The sequence below is a fragment of the Trachinotus anak genome, unplaced genomic scaffold (assembly GCF_046630095.1).
Source record: "Trachinotus anak isolate AG129_WGS33_773 ecotype Australia unplaced genomic scaffold, CSIRO_AGI_Tana_v1 ptg000016l, whole genome shotgun sequence".
Taxonomy (NCBI): domain Eukaryota; kingdom Metazoa; phylum Chordata; class Actinopteri; order Carangiformes; family Carangidae; genus Trachinotus; species Trachinotus anak.
The window spans coordinates 936,233-948,825 of NW_027273867.1; the positions used below are offsets into that span (position 1 = coordinate 936,233).

The 12,593-nt window shown below is 43.5% G+C and overlaps 1 protein-coding gene across 2 annotated transcripts; it reads right to left on the reverse strand.

Moving 5' to 3' along the window:
- Positions 1–123: 123 nt before the first annotated feature.
- On the reverse strand, positions 124–10,595 carry LOC139634303 (membrane-spanning 4-domains subfamily A member 6B). 2 transcript variants are annotated; one of them, XM_071500672.1, is made up of 9 exons: positions 10,340–10,595; positions 5,478–5,577; positions 5,238–5,351; positions 5,057–5,113; positions 4,079–4,216; positions 2,764–2,811; positions 2,460–2,573; positions 1,547–1,657; positions 124–1,256 (listed from the first exon to the last, which is right to left on the reverse strand). In XM_071500672.1, exons 2-9 carry the CDS (start codon positions 5,571–5,573, stop codon positions 1,149–1,151), a joined length of 786 nt encoding a protein of 261 aa, XP_071356773.1. In that variant the 5' UTR covers positions 5,574–5,577; positions 10,340–10,595; the 3' UTR covers positions 124–1,148. The 2 variants fall into 2 exon arrangements, with proteins under 2 accessions (XP_071356773.1, XP_071356774.1); XM_071500673.1 differs by lacking the exon at positions 2,764–2,811 and having other exon boundaries at positions 10,340–10,520.
- Between the last annotated feature and the right edge of the window lie 1,998 nt (positions 10,596–12,593).

Consider the following 12,593-nt stretch of genomic DNA (forward strand, 5'->3'; position numbering starts at 1 on the left):
TTTATTAAGGGTTAGGGTTAGAGACCTGGTTTACAGAAACAGACATCCTCTAATGCTGCCATGTGGGAATACTTTAGGAAATTACCTAATGTAAACTGTGTGTATAAATGAAAAATACAACTGTTGTTCTTTTTTACTACTGCAGCAGTAACTTTATTTACACTGATTAAATGGTCATACATTCATTTTCATCATGCCATCCTGTGAAAACACTAACAAGCCAGTGCAGTAAAACAGTGACAGATAACTGTGGCCTGAAATACTGACATCATGAGTTTTTCTTACAGCTACGACAAACTACAAGCAAAGTTGTCTCTCTCTACAGGTCTCCTGCTATGTTTTCAACATCCTGCACATTTGTGAGAAATAACTAAGCAGGCTAAATGTTGATAGCGGGGGGCATTATAAATAATATAATTATATATATTATCATAATAAATTCAGTTGTCATTTAAATGTTAATGTTTGTGGATTCCCATAGCAAACTGATATTTTGTGATCACAACATAATGAACAGGTGATAGACATACCCATACATACATGTCTGCTACTCTGATGTTGACCACCCTGTTTTATAGAAGATAAGAGGTCTGACATATTAGAACAAACAATGGATGGATGTAAAACTCGGTCATCAGTTTACTGGGGAGTTAAGACAAGAACTTAGTTTTGTAACTGAGCAACAACAACAACATCTTATTGCGAGTCAAATGCTTTGGGAAACAGAGTTTTGAGAAAGGCAGAACTGTACCAGGTTACATATTGAATCTAACTTCAGTCTAATTAACACAAAGAGTGCACTGTTAGTGAAGTGAATATATGCTACACACTCTTTGCCTCCTGTCGCTGCCTGAATCTCTCTGTTATTATTTCTATGAATATCTTAGTATCTGCAGAATAGACCAACATTACTAATAACACTGATCCAAGTCAGAACCACCACATAGTGACCTATGAGTCCAGCTGTGCTAACACTGATGCTGTGTTCATGTCATGCCAGAAATGAAAGGAAAGGACAACACTCTGTTGTCACTTTGTCACCTAAGTCACACGAGTCATCCAGGTGAATATATAGCGACCACTCAGCTGATGTCCATGTCCATGCTGCATCTGACATGACATGACACCACAGTGTGAGCAGTGTGTGTTCAGGGCTCTGTCACCACAGCCTCAATCGGCTCCACCTGGGGTTCAGTGGGTGGGGTGGAGATGTCCTCCATCTGCTCTGAGTCTGGTTCAGTCACCACCACAGCCACCTGCCGACAGAGTGCATCAACATGTTGACCTGGGTGTGGTCAAGTGTGTGTTCACTGTGTGTGTTCACTGTGTATTCAGTGTTTCATCACTGTGTGTTCACTGTGTATTTACTGTGTGTGTTCACTGTGTGCTCACTGTGTGTTCACTGTGTATTCACTGTGCATTCAGTGTGTTTTCACTGTGTCTTCAGTGTGTGTTCACTGTGTGTTCACTGTTTATTCAGTGTGTGATCACTGTGTGTTCAAAAGCATCAGGGCATGTGATGGTCATGGTCACACACAGCAGATACCTGAGATGGCTCAGCTGCAGCTGGAGCAGCCTGCACAGCTGGAGCAGCCTGCACAGCAGCTGGAGCAGGTGGGGGCCGAGTTTGTGGATAGACAGGTCTTTGACTTGGAGCCTGCAGGACACACACACAGTAACAGGAGCAACTTTTAATGGCTGAATACAGTTTGTACAAACAAATACATGGACACATTGATGTCTGAATATAATGTGATACATGTGTGAGTCATCAACACTCTGATCTTTATTAAAGGTCCCACATTTTACACTTCTCCAGTGTTTTATTTTTGGGTTAGTGTTCATTCCGCTTAAATTTCCCTCATAAGATTTTTAACGTTAACTTTTAACCATAACTCAGTCTTCAAGGAGTGAACTCCACTTATCAAATTCACTGTTGTCACTTCCTTGTCCCCATCAGTCTCAGTCCATTTACACCTCTGTTTGTCCTTATTATTAACCTCAACATTTCACCTGAGGATGTGACTACTGACTCTTTCTTCTCCCAGTCAGCTAACATGTAGCCACATCACTTATCACCTGTTTACCTTGGTTAGCTGAATAACCACCTGTCTCCACTCAGACCAGTTTCTATGTGATGTATCTGTCCTACATGTAAAACCTGCCTAACTGCTCGAACAACATCACCTGAGAACTTTATTTTATCACCAAGTGCTAATTACCTCCCTACTGCTAAGTTATCATTGTACTTCAATAACATAAAACTTTATTTAACAGAGAGTTGGGTTTCATTACATCTTACCAACTACTGTCTGATCTAGTGCACCATGAATCCAAACCACTCATTGAATTCACCTCAGCTGAACTACTCCATTCATATCATCACTATACCTGTGTGACTTGTTGTTTTCCTGCCCCCTAGATGTCAAATGTCAATTGATGAAGGTACCAGAGCTAACCTGGCTTCCACCAGCAGCGAGGACACTGAGTCCAAACAACATGGCAGTGATACAGATCAGCAGCTCCAGCACCAGGAAGATCACCAGCGTCCCCAGGATCCCGTCAATCAGCAGCTGAGCAGAGATCCAGGAGCACATAGAGTCCGGTCAGAAAACAGGAAGTGTGTGTCGTACTGTGACACTGACAATTCCAGAAATGTGAAAGTCTCAGACATGTCTGTCTTCTACATGCAGTGCACAGGACATAACAACAACATGACCTATCTGACCAAAGTATGAGTTGGAACAGGAGTCAGTCACTTACTTTACACTTTTGCTCGATCAGCCCGGTGCATTTCCTGAAACAATGTTGCTGCAGTGGACAGTAAAGACAGAGAAACATGGAGTCTGCTTTTTCACAACATGTAGTGTTGACCATGAATTCATCATGTGATTCTAAATGCACAGTCATACGTCATGATGGCTCTGTATGCTCCACAGCCTGCCCCCTCTCACCAACAACACCTCCATGTGTGGAACTTGATCCAATCAGAGATTAAAGATTGTTCAATCAGTTTTTACAGATTCATCTTGTATCAACAATTTCTACCAACACTCTGCAGTGCTTTATCTGGGGTCCAAAAGTCCAAATGTCTAAATATAATTCATCTCCTTTAAACTGGGGTCATATTCATAAAATATTGTCAAGTCATCAACAGGTTACACAGATACACCAGTGTTCATCAGAGTCACACATGCTTGTTCAGTCTTGTTAAGCCCCCCCCCCCCCCCCCCCCCCCCAGTGGTGTTTACAGTGGTGGTCCTACATTCTCAAGGGCCCCATATGTCCCCTAAATGCCTTGCATGCAGACTTGTAGAAACTTAGAAACTAGCTACATAATCAGGGGCCCCACCTAGGGGGGGCTGTGGGGCAGCAGTGCACAGTATAGTGTCTTTATGAGAGGTTTAAGGGGGTTTATATTTGTCATTGCAAAATGTGCTTATATGAGGGGCCACTGGGGCCCCTTTGGTCTGGTCTGCCCCTGGCTGTGTAAATCCCTATGGTATCAGACTGATAGCCACAAGTGAAAGCTGCTGTTTGGTGGTCAATAAGGGTGTCCATTAATATACAGTATACTATCACTGGGGTCTACAGACTCCAGCGTGCCTCTGGACCTGGACCTAGATCTGGACCTGGGGCTACCTTTAGCTCAGCTGTTTTATAAATATGACCCATAGTGATTTCATAGTTTGTAACACTGTAATTCCAGTTCTTTAGATTTAAATGTATAGTCCCTAACTCGTGTCCAACAAGTTTCTAGTTTGATTCAAACTGTGATAGTTTCCTCTGTCACTGCCAACATTGTTTCAGTCTTGCACCATGTGACTCCTACATGTAGATCCTGATCACCTTGTTTAGGTCAGGTTCAGTTACAGTAACTGTTTTAGATGTTAGTCCTGATCAGGCTGTAACAGGAGCTGCCACAAAACCAGAGAAACACACTACATTTGAACAGCAGACTGCTGTGTCCCTAACATGGCTCCGTTTACTTCATGATCATTACTACATCATTAAACCTTTAATCTGAAGGACTGGGTTCACAGCTCTGGCCTCTTTGTGTGGGCTTTAAAGACCATACCACAGCGTGCAGCTCCAGCCTGCGGCAGTGTTCACAGTGGTACGAGTCCTGGCGGTATGGGAGGTGTTTGGACATCAGACCCAGGGCTGCAGTGGCGAACGCAGCACTAATGAGGTGCAGCACAAGGACGCACTTCACCTGTAATGGACAGCAGCAGCAGTGTGGATGTACAGTAGTGACAACACAGAAGGACAGGTGAATCATCATGTCGACACTCATCTGAAGCGTCCTGCAGTGTGTGTCTGTGTTTCTGTCTTAGGCTATGCTTGGGGACAAAGTTCAGACTAAAGACCAGTTAATTAGGGGCAGCTCAGGTAAGTCTCCAGGAAATGAAGCTTCAGTCTATGTATGTCCCCAAAAGTGGCCTATTACAACATGTGTGTGTGTCATTATGACTAAATGTGGTCTTGGAGACAGGAGGTCACACAGAGACGGTTCTGTTGACTTTGGCAGGTGTTTCTATGTCTGTCTGTGTCTGTCTGTGTCTCTGTCCTCACACTGACTGATCTTCACAACAGAGGTCATGTTAGTAAAGAGAGGTCTCCAGTAACAAACTAATGTCTGCTCAGGATTTTAATCTTGTCCGATGTGAACTTTTTAAACGAATGTCTCTGATCTACTCTGTGATGAAGACGCTATGATGAGGAAATGACGCCATGTCAGAAGCTTCTGAAAGCGTGACAGGAGTAAACAGAGAAAGACTCCTTGTTGAAGAAAACCTGCCAGAGAGCAGGTTAGCTTCACAGTCTATAACCATGGCAACTGACTCAGAGTTAAAGTGATCTCAGTTTCTGGAGCAGAAAACCCAGATTCATCTCAGGGTTCAGAAACTCTGGAACAGACCCAGGCCTAAGATTATAAACAGATTTTACAGAGTTTACCACCATGACTCCAGAGGCCTTTGACTTAATGTTATTGGGTGCATTGCTCCTTTAAATGATCTGTGTCACTGATCCAGACTGTAGACACCAGACTCACCCAGAACAGAGTAGGTCTCCTCCCACTGTGGACGAGCACTGAACCAGACAAGGTCACCTGGTAGGTCACAACAAAGCTCACTTAGACACAGTATGTGGAAATTCAGGTGCATCAGTTCTGTCTGACGGTACGAAGAGATGCTGGGACCTGCCTGAATCCAGATCCACCAAAACTAACTGACCTGTATGACGACGATCAGGAAGAGGGCCACGTCCCCTGTGAAATGGACCTCGTGGATCTGGAGTACAGAGGCACTCAGACAAAGGATCAAAGCCCCAATGACGATCTGGATTGCCTGTGATGGGGGAGGTGATCAGGTACATTCATACTATGGTAAATAGTCGTGTATCCCTTTAAATTAGAAAACTTTTCTGCATCTATATGTGAGTGACACAGCTACATGGTATGTGGTTTGGTTTACCCCCAGAGTCTTGGGCTCCATCTTGAGGTGGGACTGCAGTTGGCCTGGGGAGAGGGTCCCCACCGCAGGCATGGGGTCTTTATCATTATGAGCCATCCTGCTGCAGATGGACAAAGACAACTTTAACAGGACTGAGTCAGAACAGCACTGAGGCAAACCAGGACTGAATTAGGACAGGACAGAGACAAACCAAGACCCAGTCAGGACAGGAGGCTGTGATGCGCCTCCTGCTGCTGGACCCTCTGTTTCACTAAACAAACAACTTTTTTTGTATCACACCAACTACATTCATATACGGGGTGGTAACTGAGGTGACGGGGTGGTAACTGATGTGATAGGGTGGTAACTGATGTGACGGGGTGATAATTGGTGTGATGGGGTGGTAACTGGTGTGATGGGGTGGTAACTGGTGTGACGGGGTGATAATTGGTGTGATGGGGTGGTAACTGGTGTGATGGGGTGGTAACTGGTGTGACGGGGTGGTCTGGACAAACTATCTTTATACTTTATATGATTGTATATGATTTATATCTCTATCTGTGTATATAATCTGTTGGTTTTAGCCACCATCTAACTTCAGTTAGTTAGTTTAGCTAGTTAAATGAAATGTTAGTTAGTTAGTTAGTTAGTTAGTTAGTTAGTTAAATGTTTGTTAATTCAGGATGTAAATGTAGGTCTGACCTAATTACAAAAGATTGGAAATACATGTCAAAATCAGGCTTTAATAAAAACAGCACAGAGAAAAAAGTACTGCTGAACAAACAGTAGTTTAAAATGTGAATTAAAAACAACAACAAATGCAACACTAAAAAATGTTGTGCGTGATGAGTGGTAAATTTCATCCTTAAATGACCACTGTTCACCATGTAGTCAAGTTCCTGACCTAACACACACATTCAATCTGAAACACAATTTTCTTTGAATTAGGAGTGTAAAATTTTTAATTAAAAAAAATGTCTCTCAGTACTTTGTGTGATGGGGAGGCTTGGTTGAGCTCGACAGACCACATCTAACATTAAAATCCAACAAATAAACAATATTATAGAATGTCACAACTGTCCTGCTTTTGTTCTTGGCTGTTCCAAAACCTCAAATGATGTCACTTCCTCTTTGTGATGTCAGTTAAAGCAACAGTACATCATTTATAGACAAACAAGTTAGTGTGATAGGCTGGTAAAACAAACTGAAGGACACATAAATCATGATTTTTTTTTTACAAAAAATGTTTTTTTTTTTTAAATAAATATATCTTATGTAAATAGGGACACACATATAGTCCTGACAACAATAAACTTTTGATAAAAATAAATTTATTGGTGATATTTTAGATACAGATGTCATGTTGTTCAATAGGGACGTGCCAATGGCCAAAATAATAATATTACTCTTCATTATTAGTATTTTCTCATTTAGCATCTTGGGAAGAACATTGGAGACACACTTTTGCACAAATGTTGTGGACTGTTCCTGTTTTATAGACTGACTGAGTGGCTGAGATAAAGTCACATTCATTTCTGCTGCACAACCCTCCAGACTCATCACGCTGTACTGACGTCAGTGAAATTTTAATTAGACAATGAACTCTCCAGACTCGAAACAGCACAGCACTTGTAGAAGCGACAGCTAGAATTCACCCGGGAACAACTGACCACACTCAGCTCTGTTACACAAACACAACCCAGAACAGCTGATCAAACAACTATTGACTAAACCATCAGTTCCCCACGAAATTCTGGACAGACGCAAAACACAAAATCAGGAAACACGTGGATGAAAAAAACAGTCATGTCAGTGGACAAACGGTATAGTGATGGTAAAACATACAGAGGCACAACCCCTGGGCAACTCTAATGGAGAAAACCTGGTGGCAGACGGTGCAGTTGGCCTTGTGCCCATTGTCGCCCACTCATCCCAGCCACTGACACTCGTTTAGCTGTTCCATACTTTTGTAATTTATTTTTCTTTGATAGCAGACTAAGCTTGCGGGTCAACCTTTTTTAAATCCCACACCTTGCCATTGGTCATGACTCAGGCGAGAGAAGCGCATTCTGTTTGGGTGGAGTAACAACAGCCTGACAGACAGGCTGAGAGAGAGCAGGAAGATTTCCTTCTATCTCATACAAATCGCCCTTTGTCATTGTCTAACCAGTGATGGCGAAGAGAAGCCTTATGAACCAGCAAAGCTTTCAATGCAGTTGTATCGAAAAATGGTTAATTACTCAAAGCTTTTCAAATCAGAGCTCAATGAGGACATCTGCTGGTCAAAGTGAGGAAAAGTGCATTGTTGCAAAACGTTCCACAATAACTTTGAGCCAGTTTGTGACACTGACCAACACATGAATGGCCTTGAAGCAAAAATGAATGAACTGATAGATGAATACATGAATGGATTAATGAATAAATTATTTGATGATTAAACCTGTTCCACTCCACACTCCAAGTAACTGAAAAACAATGAGGATGACATTTTGTATTGTGAATTTGGACAGTTTGCCTTTTGTAAACAAGTAAAACTCATGAATTGAAGAAGCAAAAAGAAGGAACAACGTGCAGCAGGGACCACAGGTTGGACCTGAACCGAGGTCACTGCCATAAAGATCCAGTATCAAGGACAAGCATTCCATCAGTTCAGCCACCTGAATACTACACTTTGCCAAAATGCACACATATTTGGTTGTAGTGAGTCTGTGCAGACTAACAGTGTACTGTGGGTCAGATAGGCAGAACAATGTAAGAAGTTTTTTTGAAACAGCCTCAGAACTTTGGTGTCACAGGTTACTAAATAACCTGTAATATTTCTCTCCCATAGATTTGTATTGATTTGATTCTCAAAACTACAGAACAAAGCGTGTCCCGTATCAGTTCAATACAGAACACGTGTTTTGGTTTCCAATTACGGGGTGATTCCGTATTTTGCAGGACGGTTGGCAATCCTACAACCACCACAAACCCTACCACCTACAACCCCACCACCATTAACTCTACCACCAACACCACCACGTCTCTGTGCAGTTGTTTTAATTCTCATCTTTTGTCTTATTTGTCTTTGTTTCTGTCCATGTTCTGATCCCCAAATCTAAACACGTATCATCCACATCTTTAAAGGACCTTTATTCTCCAACTCTCTTTCTCATGTACATCCAGAGGTGGAGGTGGTCCACAGCTCCATCACTGGAGTCACAGTCCAGATCCTCCTGATATTACTGCAGTACAAGTCAAAGTTGTTAAGTCAAATTTTTACTTGACTTAAAGTACTGGAGTTCTTTTTCTTAAAAATACTGAGGTATTCACAAGTATTTTTTTTATGTTAACACATTATGTTTTTTTATGTTAACCTGTATAATTAAGAATGTAGACCCTGGAGAATGAACTGACTATAGAACCTGGAGAATAAACAGGCTGCAGAACCTGGAGAATATCAGAATCTGTTTTATTGCCAAGTAGGTTTGCACATACAAGGAATTCATTTATGTGAATAAACAGACTGTAGAACACAAGACAAAACAACACAACTGAATCAACAACAGTAGACGTTGATTTAGTTTGTTTATTTTAAACACAACAAACATTAAAACTAAAGAACCTTTCTTTGTTTCTAAACCTTCAGACACAGACCTTAGATCAGGTCCTGGTCTCTGAAGAACCTTTCTTTGTCTCTAAAGCTTCAGACTCAGACCTCAGGTCAGGTCCTAGTCTCTGAATAATCTTTCTTTGTTTCAAACCTCCAGACTCAGAACTCAGGCCAACTCAACCACATAAAGATCCAACAAGCAGACACCTGCCTATGACGAGAGACCCAGACATCTGAATCCACGTCTACAAACACTACAATTTACTCACATTTCTTTTTTAACACCAAGCAAAGAGGAGAAGACATTTTAACACACATGAACCCCTCATTCATTCATAACGACCCCATCACACCCTGTAAGACGATTTATCATTTATCACTGCAGGGTCCAACTTGTCTCAGCCAATCAGAGATGCTCTCATCACCTGTGTTACACCTCAACCTTACACAAAGCTAGGTGACACACACACACACACATAGGTAACTGACACATTATAAATTATAAATCATACAGATTAACTGTGAAGAAGACCACGAGATGCAGCTGAGAGCTCAGGGGAAGTTAGTGGGATTAACAGACACAAACAAGATGGCTGCTGTCCTATCACAGCAGGTCAGTGTGCTCTGATAAAAATGTGGAGGTGGTGCAGTCTGAGTTCTTGTCACTGTGACTGTGTTTGTCCTCTAACAAGAGCTGTTACACTGACTGACTGCTGAGGACCAGGGCTCCTGAAAGCCAGTGCTCTGAACATTGTTTGCTTTAGTTCAGTTGTCATTCTATGCTCTCTGCTCAGAGAATAAACCTGTCTAGGTCAGAGCTGCAGGATCCAGGTCTATCAGGAACAACCTTGACTCAGCAGAGCCAAGGACTTCAGCTGGCGGAGGAGGAAGAGGAGGCTGCAGCAGCAGAGCTGCCTGTTTGTCAAATATTCATCCACATAACATCCACCATGTGCAGTCACATCTTTAGATCAGCAGCCACAGCACAATGAGACGTAGAGAGAGGAGTCAGTCCCCATTTGGTCTGGACCGTCCGGACCATCCGGTGGTCCGCAGCAGAGAACGAAGCACCGGTTGGACCTGGCACAGTCCAGGGGCTGACACCACGTAGAAATAAACTAAATATGAAATGTCCCGCTCGGATTTGATGGAATGCAGTGTAAGGACCAGCGGCCGGACACCCACCCACCCACCCCCCCGAACTGACGCGGCGCAGTCTTAAATGTCCTGTTTCAGTTCACCTGTCCAGGTCTCTGCTGCGGGACAACATGCGGGGAGCAGGTCATCTTACCTCGGCAGTGGTGTAGCTCTGTGTGTGTGTCTTCTGTCCCGTTCAGGTTAACGTGCTGTCAGTGTGTGTGTCTGCTCCGCGGGCTGCAGCAGGGTGTGGTGCGTTCAGGAGCTGCTCTCACTGCAGCAAACTGCGACTTTCTGCAGAGTTGCTGAGTGATGCGGCTCTCCTGCCGCAGACTGAGCCCCATTACATAACGCTGTACCTATGCATAAAGATTGACACAGGATAAACACAATGATGCTTCACACAGGTCCACAATGTGGTCTGACTGACAGAGGACAGAGGGGACAAGGACACACGTCTCTCATGTCCCGATCACAGATTTTAATGTCACGTGCCTGCTCCAAACTGATCATGATTATTTAATCAGCTGCAGGACAGAGACGTAGAGACCTCAGTTAACACTTCATATTAACACGACGTCACTGAAAGAAACTGAGGTGGGGAGACTTCATCTTTAGTTTGTCCTCTAGGAGGCCCCCTGGTGGTGATGGGGAGACAACACGGCAGTTCAATTTTATTTTTGTCAGGTTTTATAACAATCAGTGCACCACTGTCCTCAGACCTGGACAGCAGAGATGTCCCTCCCTCAGGACGGACAGACATGACATTCTGTGTCACAGTGAACTCACAGTTTGGACACTCAGGACATTACAATTCAAATGATAGACAGGAGCACCGTCATGTGACCATCATACAACCTGGTGACACACACTCAGACTCAGCTGGACTGAGGTCAGGTGACTGACTCTTCAGCTGTGTTCAGGATCACTGATGTTCTGTCCCAGAGTCACAGAGGTTTACCTGTGCTCCCGCCTCCTCTCTGTGCTGAAGAACCACCCACATTTTTCCACAGGTGCTGAGAGAGAAATCTGAGAATAAAAAGTTACACAACTTCAAGATTTACCTGAAAATGTGTTTTTATGTTTACTCCCACAAGGCAGACATCTATACCCTAACCCAAACTATGACCTCACTTCTTACCTGAAATCATCCTGTCGTCATCACAAAGGTTACATGTTTATGAGCTGCCCTACTTCAGGTCTGGACCATTGTGAGATGGATTTTGGCCACAAGGTGGCGTCAGGAGACAACCAGCTCTTCTCGGTTGCAGCCACAGCTTAGCACTGTTTCCTGCAGCAGCTCCATGACTCAGGGCTACAAGAAAAGCCTCTGAGCGTGTGTAGTGCTTCAGGTCATGAAGGTAGTGAGGCTGTAGACAGAGCTCTGGGTGGGGTCCCATGTTAACAAAGGCCCATCTCCTCAGTTCAGTCCTGAGCTCTGTCTGCCGACCCATCGGCTCCTCTGTTGTGATAGCTGTGTTCAGTGTTGTGGGACTCAGACATTTAATATCACAGCTCACAGGATGTCACACTTGTGTCCACGCAGGGAGTCTCATCAGGGCAGCACCAGATCAACGTGGAAGTCTTTACTCTAACTTTGAAGATATTTGTCCTCAGGACCTGATCCTGTATCACTGATTATCACTGATATTCTCCATCCTCTCTGAGGAACACTGCTGCACACAGGTCACTCTGCCCAGGGGAGGTAGAAACCTTTGCACTGTCTGATGCTAGATCAACAATTTAAATGACTGACAAATGACCTGTGACTGTGAATCTGGAGCTTTAGTACCTCTTCTTTCCCCTCAGTAAGTTTTAACTGTGAAAGACCAACAGAACATCACAGCAACAGAGGACCGTTCCCTCAGTCAACATGTGGGGACAGTAACATCTGGATGGACAGTGCACTAACAGAGGGCCACAAACCGTTTAAGGGAACAGCCCGACATTCAGGGAAATCCTCATGTCCTGATGGCAGACGAAAGTCTGAAGTGTGAAGACGGAAGTGTAGTTTTATTTCTTTAGGCTTCTCTCTGAGATGATGGTGTGAGGTCATCACAGCCACTCCCCCATCACTGGAAAACAACTCATCATCTGCCACTGTTCATTTATAATGAAAAACCCAAACACACAGATTTCTAAGTGAAAGGTGCAGTACGTCCTCATGGCTCATACTTCCTGCATTAAAACAGGCTGCATTCAAGGTCACATTACTTCAACCAGAGTCCAGCTACCAAACACTCAGGATGTTTATTTCTCCTCACATTGATGCACACTCTGTGTCAGCCACATGCTGACTCCTTAAACATTGGACTGTCTCTTTAAGTATCTCCAACATGCTGAGCAGGTTTGATCAGCTGCAGCTGTTTCAGCTGCACTGATTTGTAAAGAGAAGTCAAACAACATGT

Coding starts and splice junctions, on each gene's coding strand:
- LOC139634303 (XM_071500672.1), bottom strand. CDS start 5,573: ATGGCTCATAATGATAAAGACCCCATGCCTGCGGTGGGGACCCTCTCC. Junction 5,352..5,477: donor TGGAGCCCAAGACTCTGGGG/GTAAACCAAACC, acceptor CCCCCATCACAG/GCAATCCAGATCGTCATTGG. Junction 1,658..2,459: donor TCGCTGCTGGTGGAAGCCAG/GTTAGCTCTGGT, acceptor TGTGTCCTGCAG/GCTCCAAGTCAAAGACCTGT.